Source organism: Enhydra lutris, unplaced genomic scaffold, assembly GCF_002288905.1.
Source record: "Enhydra lutris kenyoni isolate GAN:26980312 unplaced genomic scaffold, ASM228890v2 scaffoldscaffold2, whole genome shotgun sequence".
In the NCBI taxonomy this organism is placed as follows: Eukaryota; Metazoa; Chordata; class Mammalia; order Carnivora; family Mustelidae; genus Enhydra; species Enhydra lutris.
This window is the reverse complement of record NW_019154086.1, coordinates 96599350-96625947: the sequence shown is the minus strand read 5'-3', so window position 1 is coordinate 96625947 and position 26598 is coordinate 96599350. Positions and strand designations below refer to the sequence as shown.

General features: G+C 38.3%; 2 protein-coding genes across 6 annotated transcripts in view; one reads left to right on the top strand and one right to left on the bottom strand.

Annotated features, from left to right (window-relative positions):
• The window catches only part of LOC111151816 (GA binding protein transcription factor alpha subunit), a 35083-nt gene extending 20386 nt beyond the window's left edge, over positions 1 to 14697 (bottom strand). The window contains exons 1-4 of one of the 2 annotated variants that reach the window (XM_022510034.1): positions 14541 to 14697; positions 7960 to 8062; positions 5367 to 5511; positions 1698 to 1782 (exon numbers count right to left, since the gene is read on the bottom strand). In XM_022510034.1, the coding sequence (XP_022365742.1) occupies positions 1698 to 1782; positions 5367 to 5511; positions 7960 to 8036 (307 nt within the window). In that variant the 5' untranslated portion in view covers positions 8037 to 8062; positions 14541 to 14697. Of the gene's footprint in view, positions 1 to 1697; positions 1783 to 5366; positions 5512 to 7959; positions 8078 to 14540 lie in introns of both variants that reach the window. The other variant, XM_022510043.1, reaches the window with a different exon arrangement.
• A 373-nt stretch (positions 14698 to 15070) lies between these two features.
• Positions 15071 to 23304, top strand: LOC111151840 (ATP synthase, H+ transporting, mitochondrial Fo complex subunit F6). 4 transcript variants are annotated; one of them, XM_022510076.1, is made up of 4 exons: positions 15071 to 15131; positions 17991 to 18161; positions 22455 to 22579; positions 23128 to 23304. In XM_022510076.1, the coding sequence occupies exons 2-4, from the start codon at positions 17998 to 18000 to the stop codon at positions 23163 to 23165; spliced, it is 327 nt and encodes a 108-aa protein (XP_022365784.1). In that variant the 5' UTR covers positions 15071 to 15131; positions 17991 to 17997; the 3' UTR covers positions 23166 to 23304. The 4 variants fall into 4 exon arrangements, with proteins under 4 accessions (XP_022365784.1, XP_022365767.1, XP_022365774.1 ...); XM_022510059.1 differs by lacking the exon at positions 15071 to 15131 and adding an exon at positions 15165 to 15181; XM_022510066.1 differs by lacking the exon at positions 15071 to 15131 and adding an exon at positions 15192 to 15276.
• The last annotated feature ends 3294 nt before the right edge of the window (positions 23305 to 26598 follow it).

The following is a 26598-nucleotide window of genomic DNA, read 5'->3' as shown; positions in this document are numbered from 1 at the left end:
ATGTGGGACAGGTGGATGGAGAATAAAGCAAATGTAATAAAAGTTAACATTTAGAGAATCTGGGTAAAGGACATCCCAGAATTCTTTCACTACTCTTGCAACTATTCTGCAAGTGTAAAAGGACATAAAAACACCACCACCAACATCACACACACAGCTACATAGAAACATTTATTAGGAAAAAAGTACCAATACGGATTAGAAAATAAAAACCAGACTAGGGAAAAGTATAAGTGAGTAGTAGTTACCCACCTGTAGAATTTTTAAGAGTCCTTCTAAGCAAATTAAAGTTATTTACTGACTGCTTTTCTTTTCAAAAGTCAAAGTTCATATTTAAAAATGAAAAGGCACTGAGTTTGTTAAATTAAATTCACATTATTACCTTCTGATTTCCATTTTCAATTGAATGAAAAAAAAACCCTCCAAATTCTTAAAATATTCAAAACAAAATAAATTAGCCCTTTATAAAATCATCTCAGATACTTCAGTTACAAGACAGATCTAAAAAACTATCATTATTGCTTAACAACTACTGTCTGGTCATTGATTCTGTTACATTCTACATCAAATTTAATCAAAGTGTATTTGAAAGATTAAAATTCAATTTCAATCCTCCCTGAAAACAAACTCTATAATAAAATATGTTGGTATCACTCATGATATGGTATAAAGGTAAGTCACTTTTTTCAAATATACATAAGAAAAATAACTGTAACTTAAAAAAAATATTTTTCTAAGATTTATTCCCTAATCTGTCACTCAAATTTCATCAAGTCAGCTCTTCCCAAATCCACTTACATTGAGAGGTGACTAGGCTTTTAAAGAGAAAACAAAGAATTTCCTTCTTATTGTCAATGACAGTACTGGGGAAATTGTAGACCGGAAGGGATAACTACCATTTTTATAGTCTGAGAACACTATGATTTGTGGAATGCCAGTGTAAGCAATCCAGTATGTTCCAATATTAAAATTAGTCTAAAACTCCGGTCAGAACTTCTAACAAGCCACGTTTTTAAAAATTTTAGTTTTTAAACTAAAATGGTTTCCTAATTTTCTAACTTCTGTACTTACACAAGATTAGTAAAATACTGTGGTGGATATGAGTAACTGAGTTACTCAACATCTTTTGCCAATTCCTCTCTCTATGCTAAACTGTAGGGAAAAGATTTCCTGGTGGCGAGGGGTCCAGTCGTGATTCTGGCTCTAGAAACACTGGCATAAGCCTTCTATCTGGAAACAAGAAGGGACAAGTAGGTACATGGAACCCATTTTTTGGCTAGTGTGGATCCATGTGATGGCAGAGTGCTTCTAGGTTGACAGTTATAATGGTGGCTTTCAGATCTGGCATTTTCCAGATCACGGCAGGGCAACAGCTTCTTTGGCAATCCAGTTCTGCAGTTCTAAGAAAGTCAACCAGGACCTGTTCTTCCAGCTTTCTCTACCTTACGATGTAACTTTCCCTGAAAAAACTAGTTAGAATTTGTTATATTAAAAAAAAAAGAAAAAAGAATACATTATACTATCTGCTTCACCCTGACAGATCTAATAATGAAACCAAAAGCATGAGTGTCTGGCTATAATATTACATTAAGTAATTTAGACAACCACCTAAAACACCCCAAACTTATAAAAACTGAGCTCCTCCATATTTTAAAAAACATGAGCTAAACTTTTAAAAAACCATAAAAGTAGCTTACCTTGGTAAGAAATTACCTGTACACTAAGTTGTACAGTTCCATCTGTTTTTACTCCTTGGTCAAATAAACTTCGTTCCGGATCCAGCTAAACATGAGAAAATGATTAAGATTACTTTGATTTAGTCATCAGGTTTAATACAAATGTATGTATCAAATAGGACTTAATTACTGAGGCATACGAATGAAATTATAAGAACACATCTAATTATCCAAGTTGTCATACCTTGTAATTCTTTGCCAAATTTAAACATATTTTAACCATTGTGGTAGTAATTAAGGACAACATAAATTAACCAAATTTATTTGACATGGTGGTTTTCTCTAGCTCTGGAGTCTAATTTAGGATTTTAAATAATGTCAAAAGGTGACTGTTTATTCTGTAAATATATTTTAAGCAGAAGATAATGCAATTTATCTGTCATGAATAAGCAAGGGTGCTTAATTAGTGGGGTGACTTATATAAATCTATTAACATATTTTTTGCCATGTCCCCCTTATAATGAATGCCACACATTTAAGATCAAGGTTAACTCTAAATCTCTTGCAATGAAGTTAATAAAGTTAAGGGATTTATGACCTTATTACTTAACCTAGCTTTGATATCTTCAATCAAAATTCTGTATCTTTTCAGTACTAGTGTTTTTATCCTCCATGTCTCCCTCCATGTGTGAATGCATTTCACACAACAGCAACCTGATGACAAAAAGTAATTCTGACTTTCAGATGTTGTCTGTCACCATTTTAAAGGCAGACCTGCATTGCAATGATCTTGAATAATGTATATTCCTGTGCCTGCATTTCATGCAGCTAGAGGTACAAAGCTCCTATGACTCCCATTCCGAAGAATTCAGTCGATACTATAGTCATGGTACAAACATGTTTTCTAATATTAAAAATGTCATATAAAACCTAAAATCTTAAGTGACTTTAGGTCTAACAACAGGGATAACACAAACTATGTAACCATGCAGAAAGATAGGTCAAATACGGTAGTTTCACTCCTTAGAAGTGTGCCTGATGCTTTGTTACAAACTCCCCTAATCTCAAGATTTCTCCTCTCTGGAGACACAGGTATGATTTACTAGAAGCTACAGCATATGGAACTATGGAAGTAAACTCCCAGGTAGTACTGAATATACCACAACTAGTACACATACTCCTCAAATTAGCACAACCCCACTACTTTCCACTGGCTTTCAAGTCAGCACTCATCTGAAAATAAAAAAGCATCACCACAAGCAGCAAGCATTCTGATTCCAAGTGGATGTGGTTAACTGATGTGAAGAAGAGAAGTTGTTAATCTCACATTTTTTTTTTTGAGGAGAGGAAGGGAGACAGGGAGGACTGCAAAATGATTTAGCTCCTAGGCTAGCTTGGAATTCTGTGATACAATCAGTTATGCGTATTTCCATTTATTCAACTAATATTTTCTGAGAACTTGTGATGTGCTGGGTATTTCACAAGTGATATTTTCATTTTGGGTAGTTCAGGTATGCTAAGAAAGCATGTTAGAACAACAAATGTTATAGCTGAAAGGCAAGTAAGAGGTCAAGTCCAGATTTCACTTCACTTTACGTATGAGAAAATCAGGTTAAGTCCAGTGATGCTGAGATGACTCTCTTAAAAGTCTGCCTCAAATAACTAAAGAAAGAGTTTTGGAGTCACACAGGCCTGGGTTCAAATTCTACTGTACCTCTTTGTAACTATGCATTGGCAAATTGTTGATCTTTAAATCTCAGTTTCTACATCTGCAGAATGTAATTAAGAATATGCTGATTTCGGGGCGCCTGGGTGGCTCAGTGGGTTAAGCCGCTGCCTTCGGCTCAGGTCATGATCTCAGAGTCCTGGGATCGAGCCCCGCATCGGGCTCTCTGCTCAGCAGGGAGCCTGCTTCCTCCTCTCTCTCTGCCTGCCTCTCTGCCTACTTGTGATCTCTCTGTCAAATAAATAAATAAAATCTTTAAAAAAAAAAAAAAAGAATATGCTGATTTCAAAGACTAATGTGAATTTAAAATGAGATAATGCAGCAGTGTTCTGCAAATATTTTTTCATTCAAGGTACACTGCCCATATAGCTCTAGTTCACCAATCTGTCATGGCTGCCTTGTACACCAATCTACAGAAGTTATTTCTCTCCTTCTGTGTTTTTGGAACATTTGAGTTATTTTCACTTTCTGCACAACCAAACAATGAACAGCTCATATGTACAACTTTGCTCACTTAGGTGAGGATTTCTCTAAGAACAATTTATTGAGGTGAACTACTAGATATTTCACATTTAACATTAATAGACATTAAATACCAGATTACCTTCCAAAAAGATTGTGCTAGTTTATTCTCTCCGAGAGAAGAAAAACTTTAAATCCTAAAATTATTAATATCAGACCCACATACATTCTCTAATTCTAGAAGAACAATATCCTTCCTTTCCCACCCCTCCGCAACATTTACTAGACTTACTGAAAGGAAAAGATAAAAGTATGGTTGAGTGGAAACTGAAAGGCATGAATTTCATTAAAACATTTCAAGTTATTCTACACCAAAATCTTATTTTAAAATAATACATATATGATGATTTGAATTTTTAAAAAACTAAGGCAAAATTCCTGTAACATGGAATAGCTATAACACAAGGCAGATAAAGGAGAGAAGGAAAGAGCAAGACAAACCAAACAATCCAAAAGAAGACACAATATGTATTTGTATAAATTACGATGAAAACCAATATAAACTCTAGTACTTACTCATATGTTCAAGGAAGGTCTAGAGAAACTCTTCTGAGCAATTCTATCTAAGCTACTTTTTGTACATGAATATATTACCTTTCTTGAGCGAATACTATAAAACATGACTATGAATATGCTGTAAACGTATTATTAAAATATGACTGCAGGTAAAATCCTATTGCAATAAACTCCAAAAATACATACACTGGTGTTTAAATTCTTATCCAAAATTCACTGGAATAAAATTTGCTGGAACAAATAAAAATGGAAGGGAAGGTAAAAATCACTTACTCCAGTTTTCTCTTTTTAAAGATGAGGAAACTAATGCGCAAAGAAGCTAAAACCTAGTTACAAAGTGTTAGGACACACTTCAAGTTCCAAGGTCAATGTGTTTCTCACTACTTTACGTTTAGGCTCTGATTCACATTTATTTAAGTTCATTTCATATTTGTGAAAGTAAAAACCAAGTATTTGATTCAGTACTCAAGATTTTTATTTCCTAAGTAAGCTACACACACAGCGTGGAGCCTGATGCAGGGCATGAACTCGTGACCCTGAAATCAAGACCTAAGCTGAGATTAAGAGTCGGACACTTAACCCACCGAGCTACCCAGTTACTGCTAGTACTCAATCTTTTAGATACAATTTTAAATGGAGGGAATTTTGCTGGAAGAACTTTTATTTTAAATGTGTAAATTTTGCAATATTGGCCAAATTTTGTTATAAAGACTATAGCTATAGAGATAAAAGGCTAACAAAAAAAATATTTCTGGGTGCCTGGCTGGCTCAGTAGGTAGAGCATGTGACTCTTAGGCCCTGGGGGTCAAAGTTCAAGTCCCACGTTAGGTGTAAAGATTACTTAAAAATAAAATCTTTAAAAAAAAAAAATTTCTAATGCAGACTTAAATGCTAAAATATAAATCTCAAAAGAAAAAAAAAATTACCTGGATATCTTGCAGGCAAATTTCATGAGCATCCAAAGAACACTGCAGTCTTGGTTCTAGCAATTTCTTTAAATTGCCTATTGGCTCATTGATGTCTATAGCCTGGCTTACACATTCAGCTGGCGTGTAGGTTTGTTCCACAATACTAAATATTAAAGGATATAATGGTTAACAATTATTTCTAAAGTCTGGTTTTTGAAACTCATTTCTGCATAGACACTATTCGTAGTGGTAGGCTTTTCACCAACTAGCACTGCCAAACTGGATACTAAATTGCAGAGAAATGCTAACACAAAATTTAAAGCAACCGTGCAAATGTATCTCCTTAGGAGTATGTGTATGTGTTTGTGTGTGTGTGTGTGTGTGTATAAATAAATATAAATACTGCATATACCATATTCATAGGGAAATATAAATACTACATTTTCAACTTATTTTGGATAATTTTAGGCCCAAAATGGAAAATAAAGAGTCCCGTCAAAATCTGTATGCCATTTCTACTACTCAATTTCCTTTCCCAACATAAATGTACATAATAAGGTATGAAAATATAAATTATATAAAATACTTTCCATTTAATTTAATCTGAGAACTACTGGTTATAATCAGTGCAATTCCACATTTAAAAAAAATATACTCCTGCTTTAAAACTCTGAAGCTCTTCTATACTGTTATTTCATACTTTGAATTCTACGAAATCTTAAGTGCCCTGGGGTAAAATCTTTGGCAAATAATTTTACATACTTTTTTCAAAATCCTTATATGGACTCAAAGAGAAAGCAGACATCAAATAATATCTACTAGATTGGTGAGCTGGAAGTCAATGAAGTTTCACAGCATGTTTACTTTTAATATGATTTAATTCTCACTGTAGTTGTCAAAGACAGCACCATGTATTTAAAAATTTGTCCGTGTGCTATGGATTAGTGCTGTGAAATGTGTAAGCCTGATGATTCACAGACCTATACCCCTGAGGCAAATATAAAAATTAAAAGAAATAAAAAATTTGTCAAGTTCCATTTTCACATAAATTCCAAGTGTAATGCGATATATGTATCATATTCAATAAAAGTACACAGCCTAAATTTTTCTAATACTTCAAAAGTTATAGTAGACCGCTCATGATTAAAAATGAAAATTATTTTTAAATGGTAGTAAACTATTATAACTATTATTTTTGTTAAGGTAAATTAATTGGGTCTTTTGGCTAAGTATTTCTACCAAATTCTTTAGTGATAGCACAATAGGCTATAATTTTCTTTTTAACAACCATTCTTTAGAAGAAATGCCACTTTAAGATAGATTTAGAGAAAAAAAAGATAGATTTACAACCTATTTTATTTGAGCTCAACATTTAAAAAATGTTTAAATATTTTGTTGCCACCATTTAAACCTTGGGAAACTTCATGCAAAAATCTGAATTTCTCCTGAAAAACTGGATGATCTCACATCACTGGACCTAAATTCTTGCACAACTACTGTATACTACAGCTTCACAGCAGCAATTCCTTAATGGCTACTTCCCAGGTTAACACAGTAATTATCAATTTCTTACATGAGACATCTGCAAAGATTTTCTGTAAAGGGCCAAATAGTAAACACTTTGGGATATGTGTGCCATTTGTGTGTATACATAAAAATAAATATATCCACCTATGTATGTATAAACACATACACACACATGCATATATGTATCTGATGACTGAGAGATTTAGCACACTCAAACACACTGAAAATCTCTATTAAAAATTTAAGGTTTTAAATCTCAGCTCAACTCTCAACACTCAGCATCCCTATCAACCTTGGTGATTTGGTCCATTCAACACAGAGTTATTCTAAACCTTCATTTATTCCGCAGAAGTCCTCTATTATCTATTACTCTTTAGTTACTTTTACTTTCAACATACTATCTCATCTTCTGCTTTATAGAGAAACATAGGGACCATTAGCCATCATCTTCCTCAAACTTCTTGATTCTCAAATCTCTATTTTTACCCAGACTGAGTCCCTGGATTCTGAACTCGTTACCACTGCTCTCCCTCTTTAATGGAGTAATCTTCCATTACTATCCCCAAAACTGACACCTTTCACTGCACTATATACTTGGTACTGGGCACATAACTACCCCTATACCTGTATGCCTCCTCAAACACAATGCGGCCTCTCTAAGAGCAGGTTACTGTCTCACTTATTCACATATTCCTCAGGGTTACCAGTTTATAGCAGTTACTTACAGATATTTGTTAAATTATTTCAGGTTGTGAATTAACCTCTTTCTGAAATAAAAGTAACCAGCACGGAGGAAAGGAAAAGAATCAAACAGTGCCCTAGGGGCAGAACTACTGCAATCAACTGCTTCATCATTATCAGCTATATTTATTACTACCTTTAGTTTAAAACTGTCTTTCCCTCCCAGATACAAAGCAATTAAGTCAAAGGTAAAAAAGCCAATACGTTATCCTGCAAAATGCTGAGGTCAGTTTAAAAAAAAAAAAAAAAACAAAAACAACTCCCCCAAACTATGGCTTGATTCTTAATTTTAAGTAGCTATGCTGATAATTATAAAAAGTGGTAAATGCAGAAAAAAACCAACCTTTCTTCTGTGCACTCTGGTTTCTCTGTCCCATCAATCTCAATTTCTATCAGCTCCTCTGCTTCTCTTTTAGTCATGGTTGGAGTATTTCAAAAGCTCAGTCCTGCAAGAGTTAAAACTTAGGACATTTTGAAGTTATCTGCATAAACAGAAATGCTACCAAAAAGCAGAAATCCAATTTAAAAAAAAGGAGAGGGTAAGCAGAAGAGGAAGTAATCTTCATATATGAAAGAAAATCCACAAACAATATTTTTATTAACCTAACATGACTTTTTCATCATTTCATTGTATTTACTGGGACATTTTTGCCCAAACTGAGTCAATATATTAATTCAAGTTACTTCAAAATCAAGCGAAAGGTATGTCAATTCTATTACAGCATTACAATCTTAAAAATGGATTCAAATTAAATATTAACATGGTGATGAATTATAGTTGTTCAGCTAAAAGCTGTACTTTAGTAGCAAAATTTACCACAAAGCATTGTAATGATAGAGTGACATACAGTTAATCAGGGCTAGTATTTGTGTTACAAATTACATCTTATAAAGGCCATTACAATATTCTAAAACAGCAAAATAAAGTAACAAATCATTACAGACATACCTATTATTGCCCTGATTACACATCAGAATTTTTTATTTTTTAGATGTGGTTTTATATCTTTTAAACCATTAATTTCAGTTTTTGATTCTCTCATGTAAAATTACCTGCTGCTTTAAACTACCACTGATACAAAATCATAATTTAAGAAATGCTAAGTAATGCAAAAAATAGCTATGTATATTGGTATTTCTTTGCGACCCTTTCTGAGGTATTAATGCTGTTGAGTTCTAGGTTGCTCTTTCTCACTGTTGGTCAATTTGTCTTTGGACTCCATACATAGTCTCAGTCCAGAGTAGAGTTTTCTAAGTACCTCTGACTCTTTGACTTATACTTGGTATTCTATTATTTGCAAAGGAGTCTCCCACTTACAGGTATGACAAAATGAAGACTTCCAATATTCATACCTGATAATAATAATAAAACTATTTACCTAGCACCAGGCACAAGCATTTAAATGCTTTATAATCTTTAAAACAGAACAACCTTATTCTGAGTCCACCCTCACGTGACAACTGTCCAGAGGCTAGTGAGGCTCAGCTGCATGTGGTTCCAGGTCACACCTCAGGTGCAACAACCAAACTACACATCATTCTAGGTGAGGCCGAACCATGGTTTCTTCAAAGACAGGCTCTATTTTGCGAACGTACACTAGTGCAAGAACCACCACCATCTCTAACCTGGAATACTGCCACAGCCTCCGCTAACAGGTTTTCCTATTTCTATGCCCTCATCTCCACTACAGTCCATTCTCAGTCAACACAACAGCCAGTGCAATCGATCCTTTTTAAAACTGAAGTTATAGCATAGTGCTCCTTTGATTTATATCAGTCACGGTGAAATCTAAAGACTTTACAGTGGCCATTAAGGCCCTGTAAGATCTACCCCTACCGCATTACTGCTCTGACTCCCACTCCTACGCCAGCCTCCTTGCTAGTCCTTGCACCTTCCTACCCTGCAGGCCTTGCTCCTCCTGATCATCTGCCTGGCACCTACTTTCCTCAGCTGTCCTCTTGGCTAGATCCCTCACCTCTTTGATGTCTGCTCAAATCTCCTTTTCCCAGTGAGGTATACCCTGACCACCCCCATTTAATTCTGTAACTGGCCTCCTCTTTACCCCTTTATTGTTGTCCACAGCACCTGTCCCTCTAACATACTTAATCATTAATATCTGCATTCATTATCTTTCTTCCTCCAGTCTACCATCATCAAAGCACAAGACCCAAATTGTCCAAGAGTGACTTTAGGAACTTAAATCGGCTTGTCAAATTAGGGACTTTGCCAGTTTCCTGACATAAGAGGAGTTCTGCAGGTCTCAATTTCTCAAAGGACCAAAGTCTCTGGGAGGCACAATAACCCCAAACTTGTGAATATAATAAGTTACATGGCAGAGGGGAATTAGGGTTACTAATCAGCTGATCTTAAAATAGAGATTATCCAGGATTATCTAGTTGCACCCACCAAAATCACAAAACTCCTTAAAAATGGAAGAGGGAATCTGAAGAGATCCAGAGTGATTCAAAGCTAGAAAGACTCAACTGGCTGTGACTGGCTTTGAAGATGGAGAGAAGGAGCCACAAGCCAAGAACACAGGCAGCCTCTAGAAGGTGAAAAAAAGAAACAAATTCTCTCCTAGAATCTTGAGAAGAAACACAGTTCTGTTAATATCTGATTTTGGCCCAGAAAGACCCATTTCAGACTTAATTTCCAGAATTGTATATAATTAATTGATGGTATATTTAAGCCACTAAATGTATAGTAATTTGTTATACAGTAGTACTGGAAAACTATCTTCTTTCCCATGTTAGAAGGGCTGTAACTCTCCTTAGGTCCCACCATCTCCAGCAGCTGAGGAGTGGGTTTTCTTACAAGTTAGTCTCTAAATAGCTGGCACTTAAATCTAGACTGTCTGGTATAAAGTGGTCTGATTTTCCCCCACATTATCAAGGCTGCTCTCACAGCTGCTGTATAAAAAGAAAAAACAATAAGGCGATGGGGTTCTCCGTGTGGATACACAACATGCACACCCAGCAGACTGCCTAGGCCCCTAGACTTTTGTTTTGGATGATGAAAGGATTAAGGACTTTTCTTGTTGACTCTGGACTAATTGAATCTTCCCTTTCCCCAGTAAAGCCCATCCCTTAACTGATGCCCTGTATAAAACTGTGGAATTCACACTGAGCACCATAGCAAAACAACTGATGACCCAGTAGGGACCTACATTACAGGACAACTTAAGGATATTTGTTTATAGATGTATACAAAGTACCTGGAATGGTACCTTACCCTTAGTCGGAATTCCTTTAATATGTAATGAAAAAATAAAAGCTGTAAGTGCTAGTACACATCAGATAAAATTGGCTCCAGATGCCTTTAAGGCTTAAGCATGAAAGGTAAAACTATAAAGCTAATAGAAGAAAATGGTGGGGATTTTTTTGCAGCTTAAGGATAGAAAAGGATTTTTTTAAATTAATTAATTAATTAATTTGTCAAAGAGAGAGAGAGAGCATGCACAAGCAGGCAGAGGCAGAGAGAGAAGGCTCCCTGCCAAGCAAGGAGCCCGATTCGGGATTTGATCTCAGGACCCTGGGATTGTGACCTGAGCAGAAGACAGTGGCTTAACCGAATGAGCCACCCAGGCGTCCCTAGAAAAGGATTTCTTGAATAAAATTCCAAATATATAAACTCTAAGGACAAAAACTGGCGGATTTCATTACATAAAAATTAAGATTTATGTTTAATAGGCCACAGAGTGAAAAAACATATTTCCAATATTCAAAAGTGACAAGGGACTAATAATTTGAATATTAGAGAACAAATTTCTACAAGTTGATAACAACCTCAAAAAAGTCAGGACAAATTAGAAAAGTTAAGGCATAGGAAAAGAAAATTCACATGAAAGAAAAACAAAACAGCCACAGATATGAAGAAATGCACGAATTCAAATCATCCCCTAAAACGCAATTTAAAACAAAGAACTCTATACTGTGTGTATTGGTGTGTATGTGGCAAAAATTAGAAATTTGAACACAGAAGAATTAGTAGGGAAGTGAGGATGTAAGGTGAGTTTGTAAAAATCCTCTGCCGCTAGTGATGGGGTACAGACAAGTGTACAATTTTGGAAAAAAAATCTAGCAGCACTTGCTCAACTCGAGTATGCCTGTATTTATTACCCAGCAAAACTGCCCTTAGATAAGCATTACAGACATTCTCACACTGATTGATAACAGGATGTTCAGGACAGCTTTGTTGGTGATAGCTGGAAGCTGAAGCCAGTATCAGTATCCATAGTTTTTAAGAAAGGAGCACACGCTAGGAAACTTTATTAAGTAGAAACAAGAAAGTAATTTATACACACGCATCATAAAAATTGTTCCCTGTAGGAAAAGGGAGAAACAGAATAAGGTTTATAGCAGAAAAACACTTAAAAAGATTACTTATGGGGAATCTGGATGGCTCAGTTGGTTGGGTGGCCAACTACTGGTTTCCACTCAGATCATGATCTCAGGGTCCTGGGATGGAGCCCCACAGTAGGCTCTAGCTCAGTAAAAAGTCTATTTGTGGATTCTCTCCCTCTCTGTGCCTGATCACTCCCCCTCCACCATCTCTCTCTCAAATGAACAAATAAATCTTAAGGAAAAAAAAAAAACCACTTATGTTTTATTTTCAGGGCTTACACTCATCATCCACTCTTACCTCTATTACTTATTTATTTATTTTTTATTATTTAATTAAGTAGGCTCCATGCCCAACCTGGGGGCTTGAACTCATGACCCTCAGGTCAAGAGTCACACTCTCTACCTATTGAGCCAGCCAGGTGCCCCTCCATAGCCAATTTTAAAAAAGAAAAATTAGAAAACAAGTGAAATTTCTGGGAACTATGGAAAAATAGAAAGAGGAAGTAACCAGAAGCTGAGAAATGGCCTCACAGACTTCTCAGCAGGGATAACTGTAGTTGGACTTAATACAAGCACTAAAACAGGGAGCTGTTTAAAAGAAATTTATCCTGCAATCTTCCAAAAAACCCAAAGATTATTTGCCCACAAGGTGCCAAATGAAGCAAAAAATGAGCTTTACACAGTTTTGGGGGAAAAAAATCACCCTACTCGTGATCTCTGAATTGATCTCTTTCTCATTCTAAGTCTAGTGGGGAGAAGCAGTGGAAGAGGTTTGGGAAGTTATCCAAATCTTTGGTATCAGTGCTTGAGTGGGTCTTAGCTATTTTTCTGGAACCAATTTTCCAGAATTCTATGTCAATACTTATGAAAATAGAGACAAGAACATTATGTGGAACCTCTTCACCTAAGAGCTGCCTCTTGATGCCCTGGTTTTTCTTAGATTAAATCTAACCTGGGGTTCAGAACACTTCACAAAAACCATACGAATTAAGTAAAAATTCCTAGAAAGGCTAGTTTTCTTAAAATACAGTTATGTTTATAACATTCTCTTTTGGAGCCACAAATTTAAAGATTGTATTTCCTCATTGGGATGCATTATTAGTTTACAGAATTTAGGACAACTTTGCCCACTGAAGGAAAATAAAGAATTCCTAAATATTAATATGAGAGTACCTGCAGGATTGAGAGCACATTTTCCCAAGCTAACAGATACTTTTAAAATCATAAGAAATTAAAAGACATTTAAAAAAAATAAAATCAACAATTTAAGAAAAAATAAAGCACAAACATCTGTGTGTGTAGAGAGTGAGAATGAAAGTGTGAAAAAAGGTTAACACTTGGTGACCACCTCCCCCACCCCGACCAGGGAGGTTTTCTCTGTATAATTTGTTTTCCAGGAATGTAGATTTGAAGTTTTATAAATAAAGGTTGGAGAGAGATTTAACTCAACTGTTTTAATTTAGTATCCAGCCTCCCCATGGCCTCATAACTCACCTCAACTTAACATCTAGCTCCTTATTTTGATACTTCAAAACTATATATCCCTCATGACATGCATATATGCAATTCAGGTAAAACTGCCTTATGTCCAGCTTATGTCAGAATATGTCTTTAAAACAAAACAAAACAAAAAAAAAAAAAAAAACAAGAAAAACCTTGGAAAACCTGGATCAAAACCCTGAGACAGACAGGTTAATCCCCTAAAGTTGCTTCTAAAGAGCCGGCCAATTTCTTCTTGAGCTTAAGATAACACAGTACCTAAGAATGTTATCACTGCCCAGCTCTTTGCTCCCGGGAACCGGGAATCTTTGCTCCTCCCACGCGCCAGACCTGGAATTCCTGCTAGTGGAATTCGTTAGTGGAAAACTATTCATGAAGTGGACACTATTTCTACATCATTACTCATCTTGCAGGACAATATTAGGCACTGTTATTAACACTGCTATTAATCTAGTCAAACTAGGATCCCTAAATACACTGCAGACACGCACAAACGGCTTATCTTCCAGGACACAAAATACTAGAGATGTTGGCAAGCTACATAAACCCATCATTTTCCCCTTCTCTTACTTCCTCGTTTGTAAAATAAACCCCTATGGACACCCCATACATTAATAAACGGCTTTGATGCAACTGTGGGGCAGTTCTAAAAGACAGCTGGAAGTGAAGTGAGCGCGCAACGCTGAGTTCTCGAGGAGACTGGTTCTGCACCTTCCTCTGAAATACTGGGGGCGTCAGGATCTCATCCCGACCGCGGACCGCCGCGGACGGCGCACAGTCGAGGAGGGGACAGCAAGGAAAGGGAGCAGCGAAAGGTGACACGGGAGGCCCGGGGGCGCGCGGCTTCCCAGGGCCCCGCGCCGCGCGCCCCTCCCCTCCGCTCCCCGCACTGCCTCACCCGCCCCTCCCCACCCGGCTCCCTCAAGTCTCCACGAACGGAAATGGGAGTCACAGCGCCGGGGACCAGCGGAAACAAAACACAGAGGCGGCCGCGGGGGGGCCGCTGTGGGTGAGAAGGCCCCGGAACGAGGCCGGCCCGCGCGGGCCCGCGCTCCCTTCCTCCCCCGCGGCCGCACTCACCCGCTCCGGAATCGGCCCCGTCGCCCCCACCCGCGCTCCAGAGCCGGCTGAGAACAGCAGGGGCGCGGGCTCCACGTGCAGCGTCTCTCACAGTAAGACCCGCAGCTCCCGCGACTCGAAGTGTGAGGCCCCTGGGCCTTTCCCGCGGAATCGGCGCTGAGAAACTCCAACCCCCCCCTCCTCCCAGGCACCCCCGGGTCCGGGACTACAACTCCCAGCAGGTTGCGCGAAACGAACGCCCGAGGCAACGGAGGCTCGCGAGGTACACTGGAGCCCAACGCCCCAATCCAGCTTTGTTTTACACTCTAACTTTCCGGGCTTAATCATACACCTCAACAACCCCAAAGAACAGGATGCTGACTTGGGTCCGGCAGGACTGAACTAGGTAAAAGGCCAGTCAAAGTGCGCATGCGTAAACAAGCAGGCTTCCAGGAGGTAAAAAGACAGCAGGTCAAGTTGTGCGAAGGAAAGATGGCGGAGGTCTCGCCAAGAGACCCGGAAGCACTTACCCTCCACTTCCTCCTCCTGTTCGGCTTCTGTCTCACCTAGAGCCGTCCGGTCGCAGACCGCCTCCGAGACGTTTCCTGTCCGGTGAGTGTCGACCGACTGAAACGGCGGCCCATAATGCATTGCGATGGCGGGTAGGCGGGTGGGGGCGGAGCCAGGGCCGGAAGTAGAACGGTGGCGGCCGCGGAGGCCCTGGCAGCTCCGGACTGAGTGCAAGGTGACTCGGAAGGTAGCTAGACTAGCTTGGCCTCTTGGGAGTCAGATTCCGGGTTTCTTATGAGGCCTGGGCTGCCTGTTACTTCTGTTCTTCAGGAGTATAAAGCAGCCCTTTGTCCCGGGCACCTTCACCGCCTGGCCCAGGGTCACTTTTGATCTCGCCGCTTTTAGGCCTTGAAGTTGGGGGTAGACTCGGTATTCAGGCCTGGTAATACTTGCTCTGAGGCAACCCTGGGTGGTACGGGAGGCAGGGAGGCCAGGGATTCCTGGGCACCCGGCCCAGCTGGGGCAGCCCAAGGTCATTCCCTCAGGGCCGGTCTGCAGCCAGGCCTGCCCTGCTGGGGAGTGCGGGAAATTTTGCCCCACTATGTAAAGCGGAATGCGCACCGCGAGAGGAAAATGGGTGATAGTCATCTTTAAAAGTTTGCATCCTGCCTGAAAATACTGATTGTGCAGCTTTGTTTTGCGCTCTCGCTTTCCAGCACAATCCTACACCTCAACGCCGAGAAACAGGATGCTGACTGGGGATCAAGGGGGTGCTTGAACTAGGGGTGAGGCCGAAGTTCGCGACGGGACAAAACAGGGTTTCCAGCAAGGAGGAAGAGAACGGGTCGGGTTAGGCGGGTTGTGGATTGACCTTAGGAATATGCACGGAAGAGGCGGTGAAAGGACTAACCTATGGCTGGCTAGTCAGTCATCTCTGTCAACTGGAGAACCGTGCGCTTTCACCACAGGTTCTCTGCGCATGTGTACCCTTTTTTGCTGTTGCCTTCTCCGGTCTTTCTATGTCAAATCCGTGTCACCGGTTCTCGTGGTATCCCATAGTGCTTGAATAGAGAACTTAGGCCAGTTTGTATCTCACACCTAGTTGTGTAATAACGTGTTTTCTGCACGACAGTGGACTGATGGTGGACACTCCTACGTTAATCAGCGAAAAAAATATCAAAGGGAATAAAAAAGGAACAAGTTTTGATAGTGAGATTATTTATTAAATTTTTTTTTAAAGATTTTACTTATTTATTCGACAGACAGAGATCACAAGTAGGCAGAGAGGCAGGCAGAGAGAGAGGAGGAAGCAGGCTCCCCACTGAGCAGAGAGCCCGATGTGCGGCTGGATCCCAGGACCCTGAGATCATGAGCTGAGCCAAAGACAGAGGCTTTAACCCACTGAGCCACCCAGGTGTCCCTATTTATTAACTTTTTAGACAAGATGAATTTGAGGATTTATGAAGGGAAGAGACCTGTTGGATGTATGGATTCGCGGTTCAGGAAAAAGGCCAAGATGAGAGTTGTGATTTGGGAACCATTACTACTTAGATGGTGATAGAAGGGTGCCTGGCTAGTTCAGTCGGTGGAGCATGCAACTCTTCATCTCCTGGTGTGGCGTTCAGGCCACACGTTGGGTATAGAATTTACTTTAAAAAAAAATAGTAGATGATGGAAATTGAAAAAATGAAAATGGATTTTACCTAGTAGGAATGACACAATTTTTGCAAGAGTCAGAGCAAATTAACTGTGGGAAAATGGGCAATGTAATCATTTTTCTTAGACATAGTTTTATTATCTGTAAAGGAGATTAGACCACTTTCCTCTAGTCCTTAACAGTATCACCCAACGGTACAAGGAGAGAATATATATGGAAGTACTCCACAAAGTATTTTGGGCTGAAGTGACCTTACTGATGACTGTTAGTATGTCCATAAGTTTCCAGAGGGGAAAATATACCCTGAAGCACAATTTTTAAAATAGGTCTGTGTCCAGTCAGATTCTACCATGTAACCTTGTGCCACATACTTAATCTCTAAGCCTTAGTTTCTATGTATGTAAAATGGAAATGATAATAAGTAGCACTTTAAGGTTATTTGTTGTTTGCTTGGAGTCTTAAGTATTTTTCTTTGATGAGGTGTAAGTGATATATGGTGAATTCTTTAATTTCTTCAGATACTTTGCTTTCATCCTGATAGGTGAAGGATATTTTGTTTACTATGGGAGTTCTTTTGGTAGTCTTTTTTTCCCCCAAATTTTTATTTAAATTCTGGTTAACATACAGTTCAATAGTGGTTTCAGTGATTTATCACTTACATACAACCCATTACTCATTGTAACAAGTGCCCTCCATATTACCCAGCACCCATCTAGCCTGTTCCCGCCACCCAACAACCTCCATCAACCCTCAGTTTGTTGCCTTCTTTACCTAGTAGGGGCCAGCAACACCCAAGTCAGGACAACCAAAACTCAAATATCTCTTGCAGGATACTGCCACCCCTACTCAAGAATGACTGTGTTACTGTACTGTCTTCTTAATGCTTCTTAAACTCTTAGTGGTAGAGGATCATTTTTTCCCCCAACCCTTGCAGCTACTTTGGAAAAATAAAGTAAAAATGAGTTACTGAAAAAATGAGGTGAAAGACAGTAGGGCGAAGACACACAGAATACCAATCGATTTATTATTCAGCAAATATATATTACTATGTCAAATTGCTCTGTAAGTTTCCGTAATAATTCTTATACTACTGCTGGTCCACAGATTTGAGCACTTAGCATTCAGTGAGTTCTGGTATGATTTATGATTGAGTTCTGTAGCAGTTAATGGAGTTAGATTCCCACTATATGATATTTTTAGAGGTGTTTTTATTTTATATATATATATATGCATGCACACATATATATATAAAGTATGTGTATTTTAAACTATATTAACGTTCTGGTGCTTGTTTTCAATAACAGAATCACCATGATTCTTCAAAGGCTCTTCAGGTTCTCCTCTCTCATTCGGTCTGCGGTCTCAGTTCATTTGAGGAGGAACATTGGTGTTACAGCAGTGGCATTTAATAAGGAACTTGATCCTGTACAGAAACTGTTCGTGGACAAGATTAGGGAATACAGAACTAAACGACAGTAAGTGGGTAGATAATTACTCATGGTGTAAATAAAATTTTCAAAGTATGTAAGTTTTGAGATGGGGAAAAAAATTACTTGGTGTTTAAAAGTGTCTAAGATCTTCACTGAGCTGATCTGTGACATAAAAGTTCACTAGGTGCTCTTAAAGAAGATAAAAATCTTAATTTTTAAGTCCCAAATTTTATTTTCTTTATATGGGTCCCAAGGGACCCATATAATCTATTGTCATTTTAACCATATCATTATTATAATGTCATTTATTATAAACTGGAGTCAATGCTTAGACGTACATGAGATCTTGGAAATCATTTAGGAATCGTATTTCAGAAAACTAAGTCCCTTAGACATTAATTAGCCTAAGGTCATAAAAACTTACAGGAAGAAAAACATATTATCGAAATATTCTAACTCTCGATTTAGTGGTCTTTCTGTGACATCATGATTTGGGGGGAATGTATGAACACAGCATTTTTCTCTTTAATGCTGTATCTCTGGGAAGGTCAAAGGACAAAAGACTCTGAAATGGCTTAAAGCAAGTCCAGGATAAACACAGTTATATCACACAGTTTTGGAGACAAAAGATGACCTTAGCCATCAAATTCAACCCCCCAAGTGTTAGGAAAAGTGACATACATCCGTTCAGTGTTCTGTTTTACTTAGTTGTCTAGCATGTGCAAAGCACTGAGCTATTAATGGCCAGGGCAGGGGGCGGGGCACAGAAAGAAGCCATATTGCATTTTCATATATTCTTGAAGTTTGATAGGTGTAGAAAGCTTATAGGCATATATAAATTAATATATAAGGTAAAATGGATTAGATCTAAGGTAGTGACACAGTCTGTGTTTGGGGAGTTCACAAGAAGGAATGCTCCTTTATAGCTAGAGGCATTCTGCAAGGTAGGTTGCAAGAGTGATTGTTTTATCTTAACTTTGAAAGCTCTGTTGGGGATCCTTTTTCCTTTTTGAGAATATGGATAACTATGGATCATCATCTCAGTTTAAAAAAAGTGAAGAATTTACTCACATGATTCTGCTCATAGCTTGAAAGTGTTCTCAAACCCATGGAAGTTATGGTAAATATCCATAACTTAGGGTCTCATCCAGCTTATGAACGATTGGTGTGAAGGTCGGACAGATAAATGGGAGTTGGAGGAGGATCTTTTAGGAGGAAAGAGTGGTGAGCTAAGGCATGAAAACTTGAAACCACAAAGTATATTGGGAAAATTGCATCATGCTATTTCCCAGGACTGTAGAGTGTATGAGGAGTGTAGGGAGCAGAAAGAAGAGGAATGGGATCAAAATGAGGGGATTTTGAGAGGCCTTGATTGTAGATGGGCAATTAAGGTAGTATATGATAGGCATTTATGAGCAATTAAAGGTTTTTGAGTGGAATGATGGGATAGAACTCTATCAGGATGGCAATTTCAATCACAGTGTTAGAACAATTGAATAGAAAAGGAAGACAGGCATGGTAGGAAAATGTAATAATTCAAGCATTAGTTGATGAGAATTTTATTTTCATTGCAGTGGAAATATAAAAGTGACAGTCAAGACATTGAGAGACTGAGAACTGGTCTTTAGTACCTAGTGGAGAGACAGGAGGGATCAGTTAAAGAACTCTGAGATTTTGAGACAGGGCAACTAACAAAAAGGTTTTGTCCTTAGCAGAATGAAGGAGGGAGAGAGCAAAGGGATTAAAATGAAATTCTGACAACAATCTTACAGATCTTATCCCCATCTTATATTTGAGAAAAGCAAGGTGAAAAGTTTAGAATTTGTCTAAAATCACACTGTTCAGTAAGCAGATTTGCAGGGCTGGTTGGGGAATGTGGCTCCCATTAAGGTATTTTAATGTCTTAGTATAGGTGCTGTGTGTACTTAAGCTATCCAATAAGTCAGTCATAAGGTGGACTCTCTTTATTTTATTTCTTTCAAAGTAAGCTTTATGTCCAACATCGGGCTCAAACTCAGGGCCCTCAAGAGTTTCATGCTCTAGTCATTGAGTCAGCCAGGTACCCCTGAGGTGTACTCTTAATCTAAGGAGCCTATAATTCATTCATTTGTGCCTATGGTGTGGAGAAATGTTGCTCATAGAGTCTTGCCTGGAATGCAGCTCTGACACTTTCTAGCTCTGTGATCTTTGGCAGGTTTATTTAACCTCTGTACTTTATTCATATGTAAATTGGGGATGATGATAACAGTACTATTTCGTAAGATGTTACAAAAATTTAGTGACTCAATAAATTAGCCTAGTATATTTTAAGTGAAATAAACAAGTATCCTTTGAGTGTCTACTTTGTCCTGGTCACTATGCTAGGTTCTGGGGCTGTAATAAGGTGGTGTAGGAGACATACTCCATGGAGGAGGTAGGTGATATCTGGGTGATACCTGTCTTCCTTATCATAAGAGTACATATTGAAGTTAAAATAGCCATCATCTGTCAGTAACCAGTATATTGATGAGACTGGCTGGATTCTCTTAAAACAGTTTCTTTTTTTTCTTTTTCTTTTTTTTTTTTTTTCCTTAAGGCAGTTTCTAAACTTGTAGCTCCCGGAGCTGGAAGACAATCATTAAAAGTATCTGGTTGAAGGCTCTATCTAGACCTCTTATCTATTTCATTAGCCACTATTCACATGTGACTATTGAAATCTAATTAAGTATAAATAAAAATTCAGTTCCTCAGTCACTTTAGTCACATTTCTAGTGCTCACTAGCCAGATTTTGTTAGTAGCTACCTTATGAGACAGCATAGATACAGAGCATTTCTGTCATTATAGAAAGTTCTGTTGCATCTGCTGATCTAGAAGAAAATGAGGTCCATGACAACCAACATCATTAACAAGTTCTTAAATTAGAGCTATCTCTATGTTTTTGTGGAAATTCTGTAACATAGGTAAGGCCCTATACTTTTATCATAGTCATGTGAAAATATTATTACCCTTAATAATTTCACTTGTAAAGTTTTGTTTATTGTTCATTGGTAGGTGGCAGTAACATGACAAACACAGAATTAATGCAAAGAATTATTAGATCTGATTAGTCCCACTGCTGGTCCATGATGCTATATTTATCTTCCCAAAGCACAACTCTAATATAATTTTATTGCCTAGTAAATAAAATACAAAGTCCCAGACTTAACATTCCAGGCCTCTCGTGACCTGGGTCCTGCTGGCTTTTTCATCTAGATGACTTATGTTCTCCATATACAGCTAGTTCTTTATTACCTCCGTATATTTGCTTTTTCAGTCTTAGAATGTATGAAATTAAAATCTGACTCAAATGCATGATTTGTCACAAATGCCACCTTTTTAAAATGAAATTTTTCCTAATTAGCAAAAGTGCGCTGTCCTCAACTTGAGTAGCTGTTTGATAAACTGTGTCTTTGAAGCTTATCAATAACTCTTGTAGCACAAATGTTTGCATAAACATTTTTTTTTTTTCTAAATAGCAAAGTCTCTGAGGGTAGGAAATTTCTGCTTCTTTGTTAGTCCCATGGTATAGAGACTTAAAGTTACTAAGATCTTTTAGAAGCCATTTAGTGGTGGCTGATTTTTTTTTTTTTTTAAGATTTTATTTATTTATTTGACACAGAAATCACAAGTAGGCAGAGAGGCAGGCAGAGAGGGGGGGTAAGCAGGTTCTCTGCCTAGCAGAGCGCCCAAAGCGGGACTCGATCCCAGGACCCTGAGATCATGACCTGAGCTGAAGGCAGAGGCTTAACCCACTGAGCCACCCAGGGGCCCAGTGGTGGCTGATTTAAATCAGGTTATAAAAATAGATAACACTTATTGACCACTATGTCACCTCTCTGCATGCCAGGTACTATGTTGAGTGGTACATGTGCATTATCTCTATAATTCTCATAACCCCACCATTAGGTAGGACCTTTAGTTTTAGATGTGGAAACTAAATTTCAGGGTGCTTCATGCCTTGCTCGGGTTTATGCAGTTTTAATACATTGTAGAGCTGACATTCAAGCAGAAGCAGTCATTGACTCCAAGAGCCCATGGATTTAGCCATCATATCTTCCTGAAGTTTAGACGTCAAGAGAGTCTGACTTAATAAACATCATTGATACTCCAGACCTTGCATGTTAGAAGTTTGAAGTTGCCTCATTTATGTGAAACATAAAAAAAGTTTGAGTTGAAATTCAAATGGATACACTTTTTTTCAGAAAGAGTATTTTTCCCATGTGATACTTTTGAAAAGATATATTGAAACTTGATGGTGAAAAGTAATTTTGTTTTTGTAAACTAGTGCATGGGTTTTTACCTGCTCTTTTACACAACAGGGCATCTGGAGGACCGGTTGATACTGGCCCAGAATACCAGCAAGACCTAGAGAGGGAACTTTTTAAGCTTAAGCAGATGTATGGTAAAGCAGACATGAATACATTCCCGGACTTCAAATTTGAAGGTAAGTGTCTTTAATCATGAATTCAGTGAGAGATTATTTTAAGTTGAGCATATTTCTACTTTATACTTACTTGGATTGTTCAGATGATTAAATGATAATCACACATAAATTTATTGGGACAGTGATATTTGCATGAGAAGCTCTGGTGTAAATGTTTGCCATTGGTGTAGGAGATCATATAACAGGTTAGTGGTGGGGATCTGAAATCAAACTCCCTGATCTTGAGTCTTAGTTAACAAGATCATCTATGAGGTGTGTGATCTTGGATAGTTAACTGGTGACTGTTCTCACCTGATACTTAGGGAGAATTATATCTTCTTTGTGGTTGTAATTAAATGACATAATGTATGTGAAATCAGTTAATAGAGAGCCTGGTTTATAGTAAGTGCTGAATAAACCTTTAGCAATTGTTATGTTTCCATGTAGGTGTTTAAAAACAGTATTCACTAAAAAAAAAGAAAAATCAGAAGATTGATGAATTAAAGATTTCTAGATAATGCATTTTATTGCAATATGGCTAAGCTTGAACCTTCTTTTTTTTTTCTTAGATCCTAAATTTGAAGTCATTGAAAAACCCCAGTCTTGAAGAAATAATGTAAAATTTATTCAATAATTTGTTCTAGATTAGTTGTACAACTGTATCAAAATAAACATACATTTCTCAACTGTCAAATGTTCTTTTAATTCTGATTCCAAATAAATTATTTGGTGATGTTGGGTGTGCAGTTGAGTATATTGAATTCTGTGTCTCTGCATCATTGTTAAGTCCTCCCATTGGTTATCATGAATCAGATGGAGACCTTGGATAAACCGGCTAGAACTTGCCCATAACCCACCAGACTCTTCTCAGTGTGCAGGGCTACCTTTTTAGTCCTGGAAACTTACTGCCTGAGACGAGACACCCTGAGCTAAGGAATGTTTGCTGCAGAAGGATGTTATATCCGCTCCCAGAATATAAAGAAACGGCTTATAAATCTTTATCATAGCTTTTCCAGGAAACTTAAGTCTGAATACACATGGGAACATCCCTTGTGCTCTAACTACCATCTCATCAAATGCTAACAGCTTTCATCCGAACAGCCCAGGTCCCTCCTCTTCCCTCGCAGTTTATGATCAGAGGCTACTACTGTGCTCTCCAGACAGAGGAAGGAAGGTTGAGACAGGGTGGGTGTTCTACAAAGGAACCTCCTTTGAAAGATGAAGCCATATGGTGTGATTTTACCCAGGTGATGGAAGAGCCAGCAAATAATGTACCAGATAGGTGCCGGAGCAGGCACATCAAAATTTTGGTTACTAGAGATAGCTCTTAAGGAGATTATTTTTCTTAAGAAGGAAACTGCTCTGCCTTTTCATATCTGACAAACTGACTTCTATCAATAAGTATGGGTGTTACTAAACCTTTACAGATTTTTTTTTTTAATGAAGTCCTAAAACAGCTTTCTTAATGCATTTTAGCTCACTTCAAAAGAGGAATAGATTTTTACTGTGGTGTGCCATTCTAACTGAAATCAAACCCACTTACAAATACCTTTCCCAAAGTCTTCTATAACCATTTCCTAATGATACAGCTGTGATTATATGAGTAAGATGTGCAGAGTTGGAATTGGGAAGGTAAAGCAGTAGGAAGAAACGGCCCAGTTTCTTCAAATGATTGTAAGCAATGACTGGTCCCTTGAACTACTTTTATTTAACTATTAACTAGTTGTAGACATTGAAATAGTGTTTGGTTATGGTATTATTTAAAAGTAATTGAGGAAGTCTAGTTGCTCAGGTCCTTTCTCTAACCTCCCCTGAAGCAACTCCCATCCACCTGTGGCAGGCTAGCTGCCTTGGGGTCCACAGTGCAATTGCTGGTCTAGAGAAGGACCTGACCCTTGTCAGCACAGCCTTCCCCTCCCTTCTTATTCCCTTATTTCCCCCACTCAGTTTAGTTGAATTGGACCTTTTATAATTTCACATCTACTGTCTCATAACACTTTAAAAAAATCTGTCTTGCAACTATTTGGAGTTTGCTGGAACATCCCAATCTTCATTCATTCTGTAAACAATAAGGATTGTGTTTATGACTGATTACAAGAACACTGTGTTAAGTACTTTACTCCCATGCCCTACATCTCTGGGCATTTATTACTAACTTTTGACCAGGGAAGTGATCTTTTTTTCAGCTGGATGTTAAAGCCCTCATCTTCTGCAGAGCCCTTTCCTCTTTCTGATGAGGCTGCCCCAACTGTGCAACTCCAGCCTTTCTCTGCCTTTTCAGTCTGCCAGTGCACTTTTTATCCTGAACTTAACACCTTAGATGTTTGTTAAAAACGACCTCAACCTTCTACGTTTTCATATTGAAAATGGTTTTTTTCTCCTATGCCTGGTGTTACGGGTTGAACTGCGTTTCCCTAAAATTCATTTGTGGAAATCCTAACCCCCAGAACTTTACAATGTGGGTGTATTTGGGGACAGAACTTTTAACAGGGAATAAGTTAAAATTGGGTCTTTGGGGTGGGCCTGAATCCAATCTGGCCAGTATCCTTATAAGAGGAGGAAACTGAGTTGAAAGGTACAGAGAGCTGGAAAGGGTCATAATGTCTGTTACATTCAATAATAATAACCAAAGAGGGCTTCTGTTTCAGGCGATTTTTATTTAAATCATTTAGTGTAGGATTTTTTGGTTTTGGCAATTACTAGTTCTCCTTTGCTGCCCTTGCTGTCGTAGGCCTATAAATGTTAGGTGCTGTGTGTATAAGTTCTTGGGGGGCTCTGTGTGCTAGGAGGTCTTCCCATTGCACAGATTACCCTAAGTGGGAGGTCTGCTCCAACTACTCCTTCCCTTCCAAACTCCTTTCTGTTCCATCCGAGTCCAACTTGTTTCAGATGTTTTATCTCAGTAAGACACTGGCAAGAGGCTCAAGGCCTGCTACTTTCAATGATGCCCAGACGACCATGGGAAATTCATATATCTTTGCCCTAAGAAATCATGGGAAAATAGGTGCTTCACCGTTCCCCTTTCTATCTTAATGTCTTTTTCCAACTCTTTCTCCCTGCACAAATAGCTATTTCCTTCTTGGCAACTGCCTTCAGTTTTTCTAAGCGATTCTCTTTAAAATTCCCCATACTTGGGGATGAGTTGGCTAATAAAATGCATAACTTGGACAAATTCATTTTGTCTCACAGTTTGGACAATTCAGTCTCTCTCAGTTCCTCCCCACCCTCAATCCGTCCATTCGAGCTTGTGTGCTAGGGTAAAAGGGAGAGGACTGGGGTAATGATTTCAGGGTAGCACCGTTATCTTCATGAACATCCAAGGGGGTATCTGTACCTAAGTTGTTTATGGTTTAGGAGATACTTATTTTCAGCCTTGGGGCAACAGAAGATGGCCTAATCAACATTCTGTTAACACAAATGTATCCTATCTTTATGTATAATGCCTTTTCTCATGCTCTTTGCTATATGTTATCCTAAAATACAAGAAAAACAATTTTCTTGACATATAGTAACTTTAGCATAATTTTTGTTAGTTAAGTATTTGGAAAGAAATTGAGTTTGAGAATTGAAAGTCACGTGGCAAGGTCAGAAATCCAACCACATACCTTAGGAAGCTTCAGTTTTTACACTATCTTTAGTAAGCACTTGTAAGTAACACATTCAGTGTTAAAAACAGGATGAAGTGGACCTTTAAATCAATCTGCCCTCCGTCTTAGAGAACTTACACAGGTCCTTTGTTGACACAACTATTCACTTATTTTGAGAGCATTTTGTTAATAGAAAGCATAAAGACATTTTTATACTTTCGTATGTCTTAGTACTTTTTTTTTAAACTTGGGCAAATAAAAATACGGCTTATTTTAAAAAATCATAAACAAGAGTGATTAGAAAGTGTTAAATGAAATTCAACTGAGGAAGTCTTATGAGTCAGGGAGCAGTCAGTCTAACATATAGAAAGGTGCCCTGAAGAGCTACACGAAATGGCTTTTATAGGCAGAAAGGGGTGGGACAGGGAAGTTACAAGCAGAGTGGATTGGCTG

Bases quoted from the DNA above. Each gene is read 5' to 3' on its own strand.
- LOC111151840 (XM_022510059.1), top strand. The intron at 18,162-22,454 runs GTAAGTGGGTAG...TTTACACAACAG, and splicing joins GAATACAGAACTAAACGACA to GGCATCTGGAGGACCGGTTG. The intron at 22,580-23,127 runs GTAAGTGTCTTT...TTTTTTTCTTAG, and splicing joins CCCGGACTTCAAATTTGAAG to ATCCTAAATTTGAAGTCATT.